Consider the following 15,569-nt stretch of genomic DNA (forward strand, 5'->3'; position numbering starts at 1 on the left):
GGGGGCTCGGGGATGGGAGAGGCGCAAGGTAGAAGTTTCGGCTAGGGTGCAAAACATCTTTGCACTGGCCCCGCACGCTGCCCAGCAGGAGTGGCAGACCAGAGCTCTGGCAGCGTGGCAATCTGAGGCTGTGGGGGAAAGAGGACAGTATGGGAGAGACTGAGGGCTGGCCTTCCCGACCAGGAGCTCAGAGGCCGGGCAGGACAGTCCCGAGGGCCGGATGTGGCCCACGGGCCATAGTTTGCCCATCTCTGTGCGAGAGGGTGTGCTAAGGATCTTACTCTTGAGCAAGGCAGACTGTCTGAAAAAGTGGAAGGAGGAAAAATACTCCCAGAAGAGTGGGTGATGGTGTATGTAGTAATGCAATTACAATGATTCACATGTCTTTGTAATGCTGGTCCTGGTACTTGACAACAGGAGGAGCACAGAGACCCAAAATGTGAACCTGCAATAAAGAGACTAGTCTGCAATTTTAAGGGAAATAATAATTAAAAAAAAGTAAACAAAACTCATGGCAAAATTCTGCACTTATTTATTCCTATGTCCCACTGATGGAATTAGTGGACTTTCAGTGGTATAGCTCAGGGCAGAAATTGGTTTTAGGGTTTTAACTCAGCAAGCATATACCTTGTAAATTACAGATTTGCTCCCTTCTTTTTTCATGATGCATATCTAAGTAGGGAGGAGACTAGTGACAGCTAGGATGATTCATTTTGTTTGAACATACATCCTGTTAAGATTTGCTGGCTCAGAACCTTAGAGAAGATCCAGAATGAACTCATCTGCAAACTGCTCTCTAGCATTGGAAAGATTGTGTGACTATGTTTATCTTGGCCACACTTTAGACCAGAGGTTCTCGCAACAAAGTTTTTAGTGGCCGCACTTACACTTTTTTCTAAAATTATTATGTTTTTTCCTAAAGTTAATAAAGTAATATGCACATATGTATATCAAATCATTGTAATTTATTTATGCAAGGTTTGGGTTTTTTAGTTGGTTTTTTTTTTGCAGACTCAGTAATAAAAATCATGCACAGTTATCTCTATTCTTTACTGGACCTTACACAATAGAAATACAAATATGGTGCTTTGCACATTCTTGTCTTTTTAATTATTGTTTCTTGTGGCTTTTTTGGTAAAAGTAAATGTCTGTATAATAATTTAAAAATTTAAAAACGCTTTTACATAATAGAAGTCCAAATAATAATGAAAAACATATCTGCGTAGCTTGGATCTGGGGAGGGGAGGGGACAGGAGGCATGGCTGCGGCTGGCCTGGAGCTCCTCTGGGCAGGTCAGGGGGCTCAGGGCTTCGGCCAGCATAGAGCTCCTCTGGACAAGTGGGCGGGGACACTTAGGGCTTCGGCCCGCCCAGGGCTCTTCCAGCCAGGGGGAGAAGGGTGCTCAGGGCTTCTCCAGGCGGGGGGCTTGTGGCTACAGGCGCATGGGGTCTTGGGACTCCAGCTGCTGGAGGCGGGAGCGCAGGCAGAAGGGGTGCAGTTGGGAGCTAACCTCCCAAAGTGGAGCACCATCCGCTGTCTATGCGCCCGTCTCTCACCTCCTAACCCCCTCACCCGCCGCTCGCCTCCTGTGTCTCTCATCACCCCCTGTCCGCCGCTTACCTCCTCACTCCGCAGCCAGAGACACCCCTCTGCCTGCCACGAGAACTCTCCACTCGCTGGTGGCTCACCGCTCACCTCTTCACTCTCCCGCTCACAGCCAGACCCCCCTGCCTACGTCTTCACTCTGCTGCTGGCTCGCCACTCACCTCCCGCCGCCTCTCCCCACCCCCGTGTGTGTGTGTGTTTGCAAGTTCGGGGCCAAAGTGATTTTTATGCTCATTGTTCTTTGATACCAACATTGTAGGAGTTAAGGCACAATCTGTTTATCTGAGATCTCTTCCTCGATCCTCAGCCTGCTAGTTATCTGGGCTCAGATACTACCTGCCGTCTATTCTTAGATAGTTAGTTGCTCTGGTCTCTGTTGTGACAGGGTCTAAACTGTGGAGGACTCGACCCCTGAAATCCAGCTCATTCCACCACATCTGAAAAAAAATCTTTGAAAGTGTGACCATTGTGGACGTTGTATTTTTCTCCCTCTTTTCCGGAGCCTCTTAGATCATTTTATTTCTTATGTTTGTAGAGGATGTTCTCTTATTTAAATGTGTCATGTGTTGTTATGATGTACTGATGCCCTCCACCCCAACCAAAGCATTCAAGGTAGTGTAAGTTATAAATAGCCAATATATTTTTATTATCTATTTCCTGCCAATGTTTTCATCCCATTGGCAGGACACACTGCTTTGTTATAAAATTGTTCATGGGTGGAGTGCTGGGCTACCTTATTGACACCATAATAGACAAAGATTTTGGAATTTGTAAAGATAAGTAAATGTTATAGACTCTCTTGCTAAAAATTACTTTTAAGAAACAAAATGAAAAGGACTTGATCCTGTGACTTAATTCATGTGAGTGTACTGGTACCACTGTTGAAGTTGATGGGACCATTTGTGTGAGTAAAGTTGCTCACATGCAAAAGTGTTTGCAGGATGGGGCCATAGAGTTCTTCAGAGGCAGAGTGCCTTTTTGAGCAGGGAAATTGTTTGATGTATTTAGGCTTGTTTTCACAGCTGCAACTCTTACAAATATATTTTGTTCGGATGTAGAATTAGTAAGACTACAGGCTACAGCCCCGCAGTTCAATCTGTGGTGCTGGCCTTTGTACCTATGTGGAGCTGCACTAAGTTCACTGGGGCTTTTGCACAGGCACAAGGGTTCACCGTGCTGCTCTGATTGCAGGTGTCAGGGCCAGAATCAGCGGTAAGATTGTTTTTTAATGTATTATTTTTTACTTAAAGGGATAATGTCAAGTTTTATCAGTTTAAAAACTGTCGCCTGCCAAGTCATTGTTACTTGGTAGTTATGAAAGAGAAAATCTCTAGTTTCATTTCTCTGACTAAAGAATGAATGAGTGCCAGAGGTACAGCATTTTCAATGGTCATATGGTAACAAGGGAGTGTCCCTGCAGTGTGAAAAAGGTTCTGTAAAGAAAAAAATTCTAATATCATGCCTCTGTAGTGTTTTTATAAACTACAGTGTCAGGATGGAATTTTTGTAAAATACTGTGGCAGTTTTTGCCTACAAGTACCGTGTGTGTGTATATATATAATTTTATTTACTGTGTATTTTTTTGTTTGTTTATATATTTCTGTGGTTTTATAAAGTGATGTAGTGACTTCACTGAATGTAAAATGACAATGTGTAGTGATATGAAGTCTTACTACACAGCGGGGCAAAATATAATGTGTGAGCTTGCTAAGTCACTCTGATTATTAGGACCTATTTATTAAAAATGTGAATGCAATTGTGACCCTAATATAAAAAAGTATTTACTGTGATTGTTCAAACAAATTAGGTAATTGTGCATTCACAAATGGGCAGTTGTGTATCTAATTGACCATTTGCAGATGCAGTAAATGCATTCACAAATTAAGAAAGCAACTGAATGTGCTTTGTAAAAAATCAAAACAAAACAAAACACCCAAGAAAACTCGGCATTAGTGCCAGATTACTTCCTAACTATTTTTCTGTGTAGCAAAAATATCATATCTGTAATACTATTAGTGTTTTAAGAATTGTCTTGTAAATATTAATTAACAATTAAAAAAAATTGTTCCTGCATTCTCTGTGCTTTGAAAATTCCCCAGATTTGGAATTTTAAGTGCACATGCAATTGCAGGCTTGGGCCTTTGATTTAAAGGCTTGACCCTTAAATATTAACGTGTTCTTACTAACATTAACGCTTACTTCTGTGAGTAATCTCAATGATTTCTTTATTCTGCAAACACTGTGGCATGTGAGACACTTGACGCATATGAACAGTCACGCTGAATGAAGCTACTAAGACTATTTGTAAATTATTCGTGTGTGTAACTGTTCATAGAACGGGATCTTACACGTGGTAATAAGAGTTATGCTTGCCCTAATTATTTTGTAGAATCAAGTTCCAAACTTGTCTTTAACTGTGGGATTTGGTGGTTTTTTTTAATTTTTTTTTATTTTAGGTTTACAATTTTTTTTTTAACATATCTGAAACTTTGCATACAGATCTCAACCAATTTTCTACAGCCAAGGTCCAGATTTAGCAACGCACTTGCAGATATAATACATGTTTATAGATATGTAAAGTTAAGCATGTTTTTAGATGTTATGCTGAATTTTGACCTAAATTATTAGCTCTTGAAAACCGGGGTTCACAGTGGAAATTTTGAACAGCTGAATTAGCGATGGCAATATAGTGTTATCTGCTACCAAAGTAAATGCCTACACTTATAACGATATCTTCAGATGAAAGTGGAGTTTTTATTTTGCCTTTTTTCCCTCTCTTCTTTGTTTGGTAGGAAACTAACATTTCCAATAAGCAGAAGAATATATCGTCTTCTTGTACTTACATTTGAACTCCTTAGATAAGGGGGAATATTATATAGTTGGACAAGATTCTGTTTGTTTTTTCTATCCTAAAATAGATGGGAATACTGCATTATGTGACTTCTCTTATTCCTTCATCTGTCTCTTTCAGTGGACTATGGGAATCTGCTGCTTGCAGAGGCCCTTCTGGAGCAGTGTTTAAAAGAAAACCTTGCCAAAATAAAGGACTCCATTCCATTAATGGAAAAGAATGAGCCAAAAATGAGTGAAGCCAAAAAGTATTTGACTGGTATTCTAAACAGAGGAAAATTACTAGTAAGTAGAATCAAAATGTTATCATGTTGATGCTACTGTGGTATAGTTTTTAGACAGAAATACAAAACACCTGCATCATTTATCTGTGGCCACCTGTTCTGTGCTCCTTAATAATGTCGTTAATGTACCATTCATTATCTCTTTGCGGTATCTTCAGTTGGAAGAATCCCTTTTTAGGAGTGCTAAAGTAAATGATATGGTCATTTACTGATACACATAAAAATTTTTCTGGCAATCGTTTGAAACGAGTTGGCTGAAAGTGTAGGAATTTGCTACATAATTGGACACATCATGCTTATATAACTTGCTTTGAAGGATTGAAAATAACACTAGTCTGAAATCGTGGACTTGTTACAGTCTGTTTAAGGACCTGATATTATGAATGTTGCAGAAAGCCCTCATTTTGCATTTATTTCAAAGTATTTTTAGGCACTTGGGCAAAGGTTTTCAGAAGTGACTGGTGCTTTCCCTCTTATTAGTTATTTAAGTTTCACTGCCTTGGCACTTACAACGTCATCATCCTGTTAGTTCTCTGTTCATCCACAGAACCTTTCTGAGGAAAATGGGGAGACGAGACTTAAATTTCAGTGTTAAGACTGAAGAAGTTAAAAACAAAACAAAGAAACAAAACCCTCAGATGTTCTGGGCCCTGTTTATAGATCAGAGACACAATGGAGGTCACAAACCAATTACTGTTCTTTTGCAGGGCACTTAAATTTCCAATAGGCCACATAAACTGACTGTGTATTAGACTTGCCTGTCCTTATTGTTAGTATGTGCGCACTGTAGTGGGGTACAGAGGGGCCCTGCATTCACTGTGGTCCAGAGCTGCTTGGGGAGTGAGAAGCATGAACAAATTAGCTCCTCACATTCCCCCATCAGGCATGCATATCCCTGGTGCTGTCTGCTCAGGGGGGCTGCAGGAAGCACAGAGTTACTGTGACTCTGGAGCTGCCAGCTGGGGTAGGGAAAGAAGGCTGGAAATGGGTTTCCGTTCTTAAATTTGAAAAGAGGAAGCCTCATTTGGGACTCATTAGGAGTCACTGGGAGTATCCCTGTAGTGGGCTTGCCACATGGCAGGTGGAGCAGTGCCCCGCTAGGAAAAATAGAAACAGATCCTGTGTAAAATCAGTGACACTGTCCCACTTCTATATGCTGTCCACAGCTGCTAGTGCAATAGAATAGCTCTACCAGATCCATGTGAGGGTATCAACTCTGGTGCCTCCATGTTGTAGGTTCCAGAACAGGGCTTCAGAGCAGTTTTTGACACTTTATTACCCACTGATCTCAGACTTAAAAGCATGAGCCTAAGACTGGAGTCTTTGTCTGCCACCTGTGTTCCACGCCTAGCGTTTGAGAGTTAACTACAGGGGAAGCCAGCAGTATTGAGACTAGAAATGTAATGCTGAAAGGGACCTCGAGAGGTCATCAGGGCCAGCCCCCTGTGCTGAGACAGGACCAAGTATACCTAGACTATTCCTGACAGATTTTCTTGATTTTTTTTTGCTTTATGTCTAGCGCAGTTTTCTCTGAGGTAATGCTGTTTTGCTCTCCACATATCTCACCACAGAAAAATCTTTATTTTTCCAGCCTAAATATATGACTGAAGCAGTGTTGATCCTTGGGAAGCTCCATTATGTGGAGGGATCCTACAGGGATGCAGTCAGCATGTATGCCAGAGCAAGAATTGATGACCTCTCCATAGAAAATGAACCTTTGTACCATCTGCGCCTGGTGACTGAAGCATTTGTTATCAAAGGTAATAGGCTGTAAATGTATCTTTGAAGTAGTTACATATTTAGGCTGGGATTTTCAGAAGTGCTCAGCACTGGCCGCACTGTGCTCCCACTTAAGTCAGAGGGAGTCTTGCCACTCATTTTAGTGCAATGGGTCTCAAACTTTTGTAGTGGTGACCCCTTTCACATCGCAAGCCTCTGAGTGTGACCTCCCCCCAAAAATTAAACATACTGTTTAATATATTTAACTCCAATATATATGCTGGAGGCAAGCAGGGTTTGGGGTGGAGGTTGACAGCTTTCGACCTCCCATGTAATGACCTTGCGACCCCCTGAGGGGTCCTGACCCCCAGTTTGAGAACCCCTGTTTTAGTGGCAGCAGAGTTAAGATATGCTGAACACTTTTTTTAAAATTCCACCAGTAATGCCTATCTAGTTTAAAATATACATCTCATAGATATTATAGAATCTTAGTCCATACGTTGTAAACTTGACTAACTTACAAAAAGAAGTTAGGAAATATTAGAGCAGGTAAGGAATGTTGTAGTAATAGTGGCCCTGATTCAACAAAGCAATTAAGTTTAAATTAAGTGCATGTTTGAGTGCTTTGCTGAATTGGGGGCCTATGGTTTTCTTTAGAAGGAAGGAAACAACATATACACACAAACTTTGAGTGACCTACATAAAATAGTTAATACAACCTCGCCAAGTTTTAAAATGTGAACTGACATAATATGTGTTTTTAAGCTGGCTACCATATTGTTGCAATGCATGCCACATACTATCAGATCTCTTATATATGAACAGCAGTCTCTCCTTTTTTTTCTTTATTTTGTTTTAATTATCCAGATCTGTTTGAGAGACCTTATTGAAAACAGCACCTACCATTAGCAAAACTGCATGTAATTTTTGAAAGTGAAAAAAACTGTTGACTGTTGAAAACAAACAAGCCCTGTAATCTTCTCCTTTAGTTGCTTTCAGTTCTTTTATAAATGTTGCTAAAATATTGCTATCTATCTACTGCTTTCTACTCTTTTCAGCATTTCCGCCAGCTTGTTAGGTGAATGAGAACTCTGTGATGATCAGATATCCTCAACTGGTATGTAAAAAGAAAAAACAAACCAACCCAAACCCTGTTTGAATGTGCCGTTAGCACTGATAGTAATTTGGATGTGTTTCATGATCTCACACAGTCACAGCATTCTGCTTTTTGAAAACCTGTTTGTTGTGCTTCTTTGCTGGCTTTGGATTTCTTTTCTGTGGATGTTGGATGAGTCTGCTGTGGTAGTGAGCTTTTACATATTGTAACTGATTTGATTTGTAATTTGCACTTATTCCTTTTGTTGAGAGAAGAGGGGAGGACTGGTGAAACCTACTGATATGTGTATTAGTGTGTCCAAGAGCAACTAAAGGCCCAGTCTAAAGCCCTTTGAACTCCATTAAGTCTTTCCATTTACTTGAATGGGCATTTGATCAGGCCTTGTATTAGCTACATAAGTTATTGTAATGTGTACATATAAACATACCGAAAAGCATTGCTTTTTAGGGCCTGAGCCAGTGAGGTGGTGTACTCCCCATCCCCTGCTGATGCCACAGGAAGGTGAGGTAGGTTTGTGCCTTGCCGGATCAGGTCCTGTCTCTTGCTAATGTTCCATGTTTCAAAGTATGAAGATTCATGATGGTTTTTCCTTTTGGTTTGATGTGTGTGTGAAATTCAAGAAACATGTCACCTGTGCTGTGTCATTTCCACTATTCTCATTTTCCCCTCTGATTTATGAGATTAGTCTAGAAGCCAGAAGCATGTAGGCCTCTCAGAATTCAGTTCTGTTCTTTCATCATACATTTCGGACAGAAAAAAGAATCCTGCTCGAGACTTAGCCCAGCTAAATTTGTTGAGAAAACACAGCTTTCCCACTTCCTATTATTATTCTGATGATGAATGATTTGTATTACTAGTATTTTTGTACTTGCTCACAGAGCAATGAAATCCTCTTATATTTATTTAGTAGCATGCATAAAATTATACAACAGTGAGTTTCTGCATGGACTCGTTCTGCAGGACAGAATAAGGAGAGCTGTCCTTTATTTAAAAACAAACAAACCTGTAGCTCCAAAATGAAGTTTACTGGATATTTTTTCCTCCTTTTGCAAATCTCTGGACATAAATGGCCAGATCTTCAATTGGTTATTAATTGGCTTAATTCCATTAATTTCACTGGAACTACTTCTCAACTGGTTTCAATTGGATCTGGTCCAAAGTAATTTTCAGTTAGCACTGACCATGGGTCCTTGCTTATTGTGAAAACTGGTTTAGAAAACAATCCAAATCAGTCTGAACCCACAAAGTCTTCCTTTCAGAATAGAACCTACTCTACTTCTTCTTCTTCTTCTTCTTCTTCTTTTCTTTTTTTAAGGTTTGGATGAGGCATTAAATGTACAGTCAGTCACTTTCCCTCTCTACCCAGAACTCGTTACACAGTCAAGAAAACACCCTTTAATAACAACATTTTAAAAGATGACCCTGCAGCACCGCTGCTTTTATTGTTCGAAGCCAATTCTACACCAGCAGAGTTTTTTCGCTAAAAGTTTTGTCGACGATCAAAAAACACTTAAGAGAAAGTTGTTATTGCCTGTTCATACTGTCTTCCTCTGTTGGCAGAACGTGTCCACACTTGGGGCAGTAGCATCGACAGTGAGAGCAAAACATTGCAGGTAGCTATCCCACAGTTCAGCTCTCCACCTTCCACTGCTGGATCTTGTGGAAAGGAAGAGTGGATCGCAGAGCATCATGGGTCAGGGCTCAATGCCCCATGATTCATTGCTTTCCATCCTAGGAGTCCATGTTCTTCCACCTTCAGTTTGTGGCATTTTTCAACGTCCCCTGTATTCTGCTTGCCCCACCAACTGTGTCTGAAAGAATGGATCCTGTATCGCAGTCAAATGCTCTATTAAGTGTCAGTAACACACTGCGAATTGCTGTGCAGTTAATTGTAAAGTTCTGAACTCAGTGGGATTCACAGTTGTGTGACGTGCTGTCTGACATTGATAGGAGCAACATTCGATTCCTTTTGGCATTCACAGAGCAGCTGCACAAAGTGGATTGTTGTTTTTGGACTCGGGAACCTAGCCCTGGGTGGTGGGATGGCATCATTATGCAGGTCTGGGATGATGAGTAGTGGCTGCAGAACTTTCGGAGGAGGAAAGCCCCCTTTTTGGAACCATTTGCTGAGCTTGCTTCAGCCCTATGGTGCAGGGATGCCCAAATGAGAGCTACTCTTTTGGTGGAGAAGGGCATGGCAATCACAGTGTGGAAGCTGGCAACTCCAAACTGCTACTGACTGGTGACAAATCAGTTTGGCATCGGGAAGTTGACTGTTGGGGCTGCGTTAACACAAGTGTGCAGGGCCATTAATAGCATCCTGCTACGAAGGACTGTGACTCTTGGTAATGTATGTGAAATAGCTGATGGCTTTGCAGAAATGGGTTTCCCTAACTGTGGAGGGGCGACAGATGGCACGCATGTTCCAATTTTGGCACCGGACTGCCTTGTGACGGAGTACATCAATAGGAAGGAGTACTTCTCCATGGTGTTGCAGGCACTTGTGGACCACTGCAGGCGTTTCACTGACATCACTGTGGGGTGGTCTGAAAAGGTGGTGACACATATATAAGTAGGAACACTAACCTATACAGAATGCTGCAAGCATGGGCTATCTTTCCAGACCAAAAGGTTACAGTAGGGGATGTTGAAATGCACATAGTGATCCTGGAAGACCTGGCATACCCCTTATGAAGCCTTACATGGGAAACTTAGATAGCACTAAGGAGGGTTTCACAATAGATTGAATAGGTGTAGGATACCCTTGAAATGCACGTTTGGTAGATGAAAGGCGTGCTCGTGATGCCTTTACGGCAGGTTAGACCTTAATGAGGATAATATTCCCATGGTTGTTGCTCTCTGTTGCACTTTACTCAATATTTGTGAAGACATGGGTGAAAAGTTTGCTCGGGTGGACTGCTGAGGCAGTACACCTGGCTGCGGCTTTTGAGCAGCCAGATACCAGGGCTATGAGAGGACACAGTGGGGAGCAATTCATATCTGGGAAGCTTTGAGGCAACACTTTGAAGATGAGAATCAGTAATGTATGTGTCTATGCTCTGGACTACAATGCTTAATGAAATCGAGTTTTGCTAGGGAGCACTTGTGATTATTGTGGCCTGGGATTCGCTGTAAGCAAATGATTTAACTGCTTGCTTATTTTTGCTGCCATGTGCTATCACAGTTTGCTGGAAACAAATAGAGGTCTTATCATTCAAAAAAGTTTGCTTTTATTGCACAAAAAACTACGCCACACACATACTCACAAAATTGCTAGTGGGAGAGGAGGTACCAGGGAGGGCTGACTTTCAGAACTGTGCGCAAGTCCAGCTCTCATTTGAAAAGGTGTCTGTGGGGGTGGAGTGAATGGGAAAGTGAGAAGTCCCAGACAGGGGAAAGCAATTTGTGGATGGAGTTTGGAAAAGCATGGGACAGAGTTCTGAATATGCTGAAGAGGAGAGCAGGCATAAGAACAGCCGTACCGGGTCAGACCAAAGGTTCATCTAGCCCAATATCCTGTCTACCAACAGTGGCCAATGCCAAGTGCCCCAGAGGGAGTGAACCTAACAGGCAATGATCAAGTGATCTCTCTCCTGCGATCCATCTACAACCTCTGACAAACAGAGGCTAGGGACACCATTCCTTACCCATCCCGGCTAATAGCCATTTATGGACTTAACCACCATGAATTTATCCAATTCCCTTTTAAATGCTGTTATAGTCCCAGCCTTCACAAACTCCTCAGACAAGGAGTTCAAGGAGCTGTGTGAAGAAGAACTTCCTTTTATTTGTTTTAAACCTGCTGCCTATTAATTTCATTTGGTGACCCCTAGTTCTTGTATTATGGGAATAAGTAAATAGCTTTTCCTTATCCACTTTCTCCACATCACTCATGATTTTATATACCAACCTCTTATTCATGATCACCCCCTGGTACTCTCCTCTTTTCCACAGCTTGAATAGAGAAATGGCCTAGCCTCTTTAATCTTTCGTCCTTCATATTGAACCTTCGTAAGTGCGCAGTATTATCTTTTTTGAGATGAGAGAGCCCACATGTCTAGCGTCAGTTATGTTGAGATGTGGCGCGACCATTGATTATAATACAGGGCATATATATTTTTCTCAGTCTATAATCTCGTGCCCCTTTTTACATGATTCCTCCTAACATCCTGTTTTGGTTTTTTTGACTGCCCTCTTGCAACACTGCGTTGGACAATCCTCAGGAGACTATCCACGAGTGACTCCAAGAATCTTTTTTGCCCCTGACTCATTCTAGCCAAAAATAGCCCCCTTTATGATGTATGTGTGGAGTTGGGGTTATTCTTTCCACATTTGTGCATACTCTGGCATTTATACCACAATTAAATTCTCATTTGCCATTTTAGTTACCCAGAGTCATTTAGTTTTGTGAGTATTCTTTTTTGGGAAGTTCTTCCACCAATCTGCTTTGGTTTTTTACTACGTTTTTCGACGCGGTCACATATGTGGAGCAGTTTATATCATCTCGCAAACGCGGTTGCCACACCTCAACTCGCGAGTTACCCGCTTTCTCCAGGATCATTTGAATGGAATAGTTGAATAGGATTGGTCCGGAGCACTGACCCTTGCGGGAAAACACCACTAGATTACCGCGCGGTCTGGCCATTGTCTGAGAATTTACCCATTAATGCTGACCTGTGTTTCCGGTCTATCATATCCCCCTTGTCTCCTCTATTTCCGCTGAAGTCCTGCTCTTTAATCCTTTCCTTCATATGAACCTTTTCTAGTGCCAGTATATCTTTTGAGATGAGGAGACCACATGTCTACGCAGTATTTGAGATGTGGGGTACCATTGATTATATTAGGGCATAATATTTTCTCGTCTATACTATCTCTGTCCCCTTTTTATGATTCCTAACATGTTTGGTTTTTGACTGCCTCTGCCACCTGCCGTGAGACATCTTCAGAGAACATCCACGATGCCTCCAAGATCTTTTTCTGACTCATTCTAGCAAATTAGCCCTTTATATTGTAATGTGTAGTTGGGGTATATTTTTCCATGGTGAACTTGGCATTTATCCCACATTACATTTCATTGCCTCTAGAGCCCTTTTTAAATATTTGTGTTACATTAGCTAACTTCCAATCATTGGGTACAGAAGCCGATTTAAAGGACAGGTTACAAACCTTAGTTAATAGTTCCGCGACTTCACATTTGAGTTCTTTCAGAATTCTTGGGTGAATGCATGCGTCTGTTTACTCTGGAGGGTTATGAGGGATTGTAGGATGTCAGTTTGCTTCTCCATAACTTTAATCATCCTCTCCGTTGCATCCCTAGAGTAGGTCTCATTTTCTTTTCTGTCCTAGCTTAATTTTCCTCCATTGCCTGCGTTCCTATTTTCTGCATCTGAGCATTGCATGACCTCCAGGAACACGTCTTCCTTTCTCCGTCTTGGGCACTTTCTTATCAAGTGGAGGTGCTCCATCGGTGTGTACGAGGTGCCTCTAAAGGGCACATCTGCAAAAGCACAGGGAACGATACACAGATGCATGATTGTTAAGTACACGCACAGCACTGAAACAGTATAGTAAAATACACCTCTACTAACATCCCAGTCACTTTCTCACTGACCCTTGACAAGCACACATGCCAGGGAACACTCCAAGCATTGTGAGTTTACTCTAAATCGAGGGAAAAACGGTATGAAAGGGTCAAGGGACAATATTCTAAATTTTCCTACCCTTTTCCACAGACAGCAGGTCATTGTAGCAGATATCTCACTCCTGAGAGTAAGCAAGGAAGCAATGGGGCATCTACTACACACTTGTGCCTTCCACCTCAATCCCTATGCTTCCTGCCTGTGTGCTGTTTTGGTCGCTGCACAAGTGATTGCAGAATGGTGCGGGAAAGTTTCCTTCAATGGGGAAAGAAACAAAGCAGCTCTGCCAAGGAGCCTTTGGCAGAGGATTGGCGAGTACATCCAGGAAAGTTTCCTAGAGATCTCTGGAGGATTCCCATGAAATCTCAGTGTGCATCAACACCCTGTTCTGCCATACTGCTTAGCTGCACTGGAAAATGCCCAGCACATAGAAACATAGCCAGCCTTCTACATTTCTATGGCCTCAACGCACCTCTGTACTTCGCAAAGCAAAACCACTTACCACGGGTCTCCTCTCCTGCTTCTTGCTTGCCAGAGTGTGACTGCCAAGACTGGCTGGACACCTCCAGAGTGGAGAACAGCTCCTGACTGGATGCACCACCAGGTGACCCTGCTGTGGGCTGTACATCATTGTCTACCTCCACCTCTTCATCAATGATTTAGTCCTCTGGGTTAGGTCCACTTCCACCGGCTCCAGCCCTGCTGAAGTATCCATGGAGCTCTTGGTGGTGGAGGTGGGGTTGCCATCGAGGATAGAGTCCAACTCTTTATGAAAACGGCAGGTCTAGGACAGCACTGGGGTGACAGTTTGCCTCCCTTGCCTTCTGGTACGCCTGCTTTAGCTCCTTGATCTTTTTTCTGCACTGCAGCATGTCCTGATCATGGCTTTTTCTCACAAGCTTTGAGAAATCTGCCAGTAGGCATCGAAATTTCTATGGCTAGAGCGTAGCTGGGAGGACTGCACAGCCTCCTCTCCCCAGATACTGAGCAGAACCAGCAGCTTCACATTGATCTAAGCAGAAGAGGATTTTCTGCCTGGAGCCACCATTGTCAGCTGGGGAGATGTGATGTGAGCTCTCCATGCTGAGCAAACAGAAAGTGAAATTTCCAAAATTCCCAGGGCTTTCGGGGAGGAGGGGCGGACAATTGCTTGCCTGGCTACAGGGCAGTGGAGTTGGAACTGCTGACCAGAGCAGTCAGGGTGGGCATTGTGGGACACCTTCTGGAGGCCAATTACAGCAATAAAATCAAGTGTGGTGTCTACATTGCACTTTGGCAGCAAAAGTTTTGTGTAAAAAGTCCTGTCTCTCTCATTGAAGTGGTTTTATTTTGTCGCTGAAATTGAGGAGTTTTGCCAAAAGTGGCATTGCAGTGTGTACACCTCTGTTTTGTCACCGAAAGCTGCCTTTTTGCGAAAAAACTCTGCAGGGTAGACAAGGCCATAATCTGTTACTAGCATTGTTGCATGTACCTTAAGTTGGAACTGACATGATGCATTCTCTGTGCAGTAGTGTTGTAGCTGTGACAGGCCCAGGAAATTAGAGACAAGGTGGGTGAGGTAATATTTTTTTATTGGACTAATTTCTGTTGGTGAGAGAGACAAGCTTTTAAGCTACACAGAGCTCTTCTTGAAGTCTGAGGAACATTGTCACAGCTAAATACAAGGTGGAAGAGATTGCTTAGGGTAAGTAGTTAGCACATATTTCAAGGGACTATGGACAGTGAAGAGGCCCTTTAACACCCCTCCAGTCATAAAGAGGAGAGAGAGCTGGAGGTAGGATAGCAGGGAAACAGGTCTTCATCTTGAACGGTCCCTTGAAATATGTTAACTATTTGTACTACACAATATGTTCCACTTTGTATTTAGCTGTGACACTAACTAAGTTTCCCAGGTCTGAAGAAGAGCTCAGAGCCAAGCTTTTGAGTTTACATGCTCACCAAACGAAGTTGGTCCAGTAAAAGGTATTACCTCGGCAACCTGGTCTCTGTGGTGCATTCTGGTATTTCTGAGTTGGGGAATTTATTACAAAGTGGGACATTACAGTGCAGGCTCTAAGGCAATCAAAATTATGATGATAGGAGGAAGAAGGATCAGGCTAAGAGACATTTGGCTTTTTCCATTTGGAACAAACATAATGTGATGGGGAAAAAGCTGATTTGAAGAGGGACTGGGCTATCTGGCTTTTTTTTTCTTCCTGTATCTGGTGTTCTGAGACCCAGGGTATATCTACACTAAAAACTTAAGTCCACCTATATTAGGTCTATTTACAGCCACCGCAGTAGTTACTGCAGTGGTGCATATAAACACTGTGCTTCTTGGAGCGTTTCCACTGACCTAAGAAGGGCAGTGTGGGG

At 42.4% G+C, this 15,569-nt stretch overlaps 1 protein-coding gene across 3 annotated transcripts in view; it reads left to right on the top strand.

The window, feature by feature from the left end:
* The window catches only part of TTC7A (tetratricopeptide repeat domain 7A), a 304,672-nt gene that overhangs the window by 1,842 nt on the left and 287,261 nt on the right, over nucleotides 1–15,569 (top strand). For 2 of the 3 annotated variants that reach the window (XM_032768913.2, XM_032768912.2), the window contains exons 2-3: nucleotides 4,577–4,740; nucleotides 6,331–6,499. In XM_032768913.2, the coding sequence (XP_032624804.2) occupies nucleotides 4,577–4,740; nucleotides 6,331–6,499 (333 nt within the window). Of the gene's footprint in view, nucleotides 1–4,576; nucleotides 4,741–6,330; nucleotides 6,500–7,517; nucleotides 7,576–15,569 lie in introns of those variants that run through there. The other variant, XM_032768915.2, reaches the window with a different exon arrangement.

Source organism: Chelonoidis abingdonii, chromosome 3, assembly GCF_003597395.2.
Source record: "Chelonoidis abingdonii isolate Lonesome George chromosome 3, CheloAbing_2.0, whole genome shotgun sequence".
Classification (NCBI taxonomy): Eukaryota; Metazoa; Chordata; order Testudines; family Testudinidae; genus Chelonoidis; species Chelonoidis abingdonii.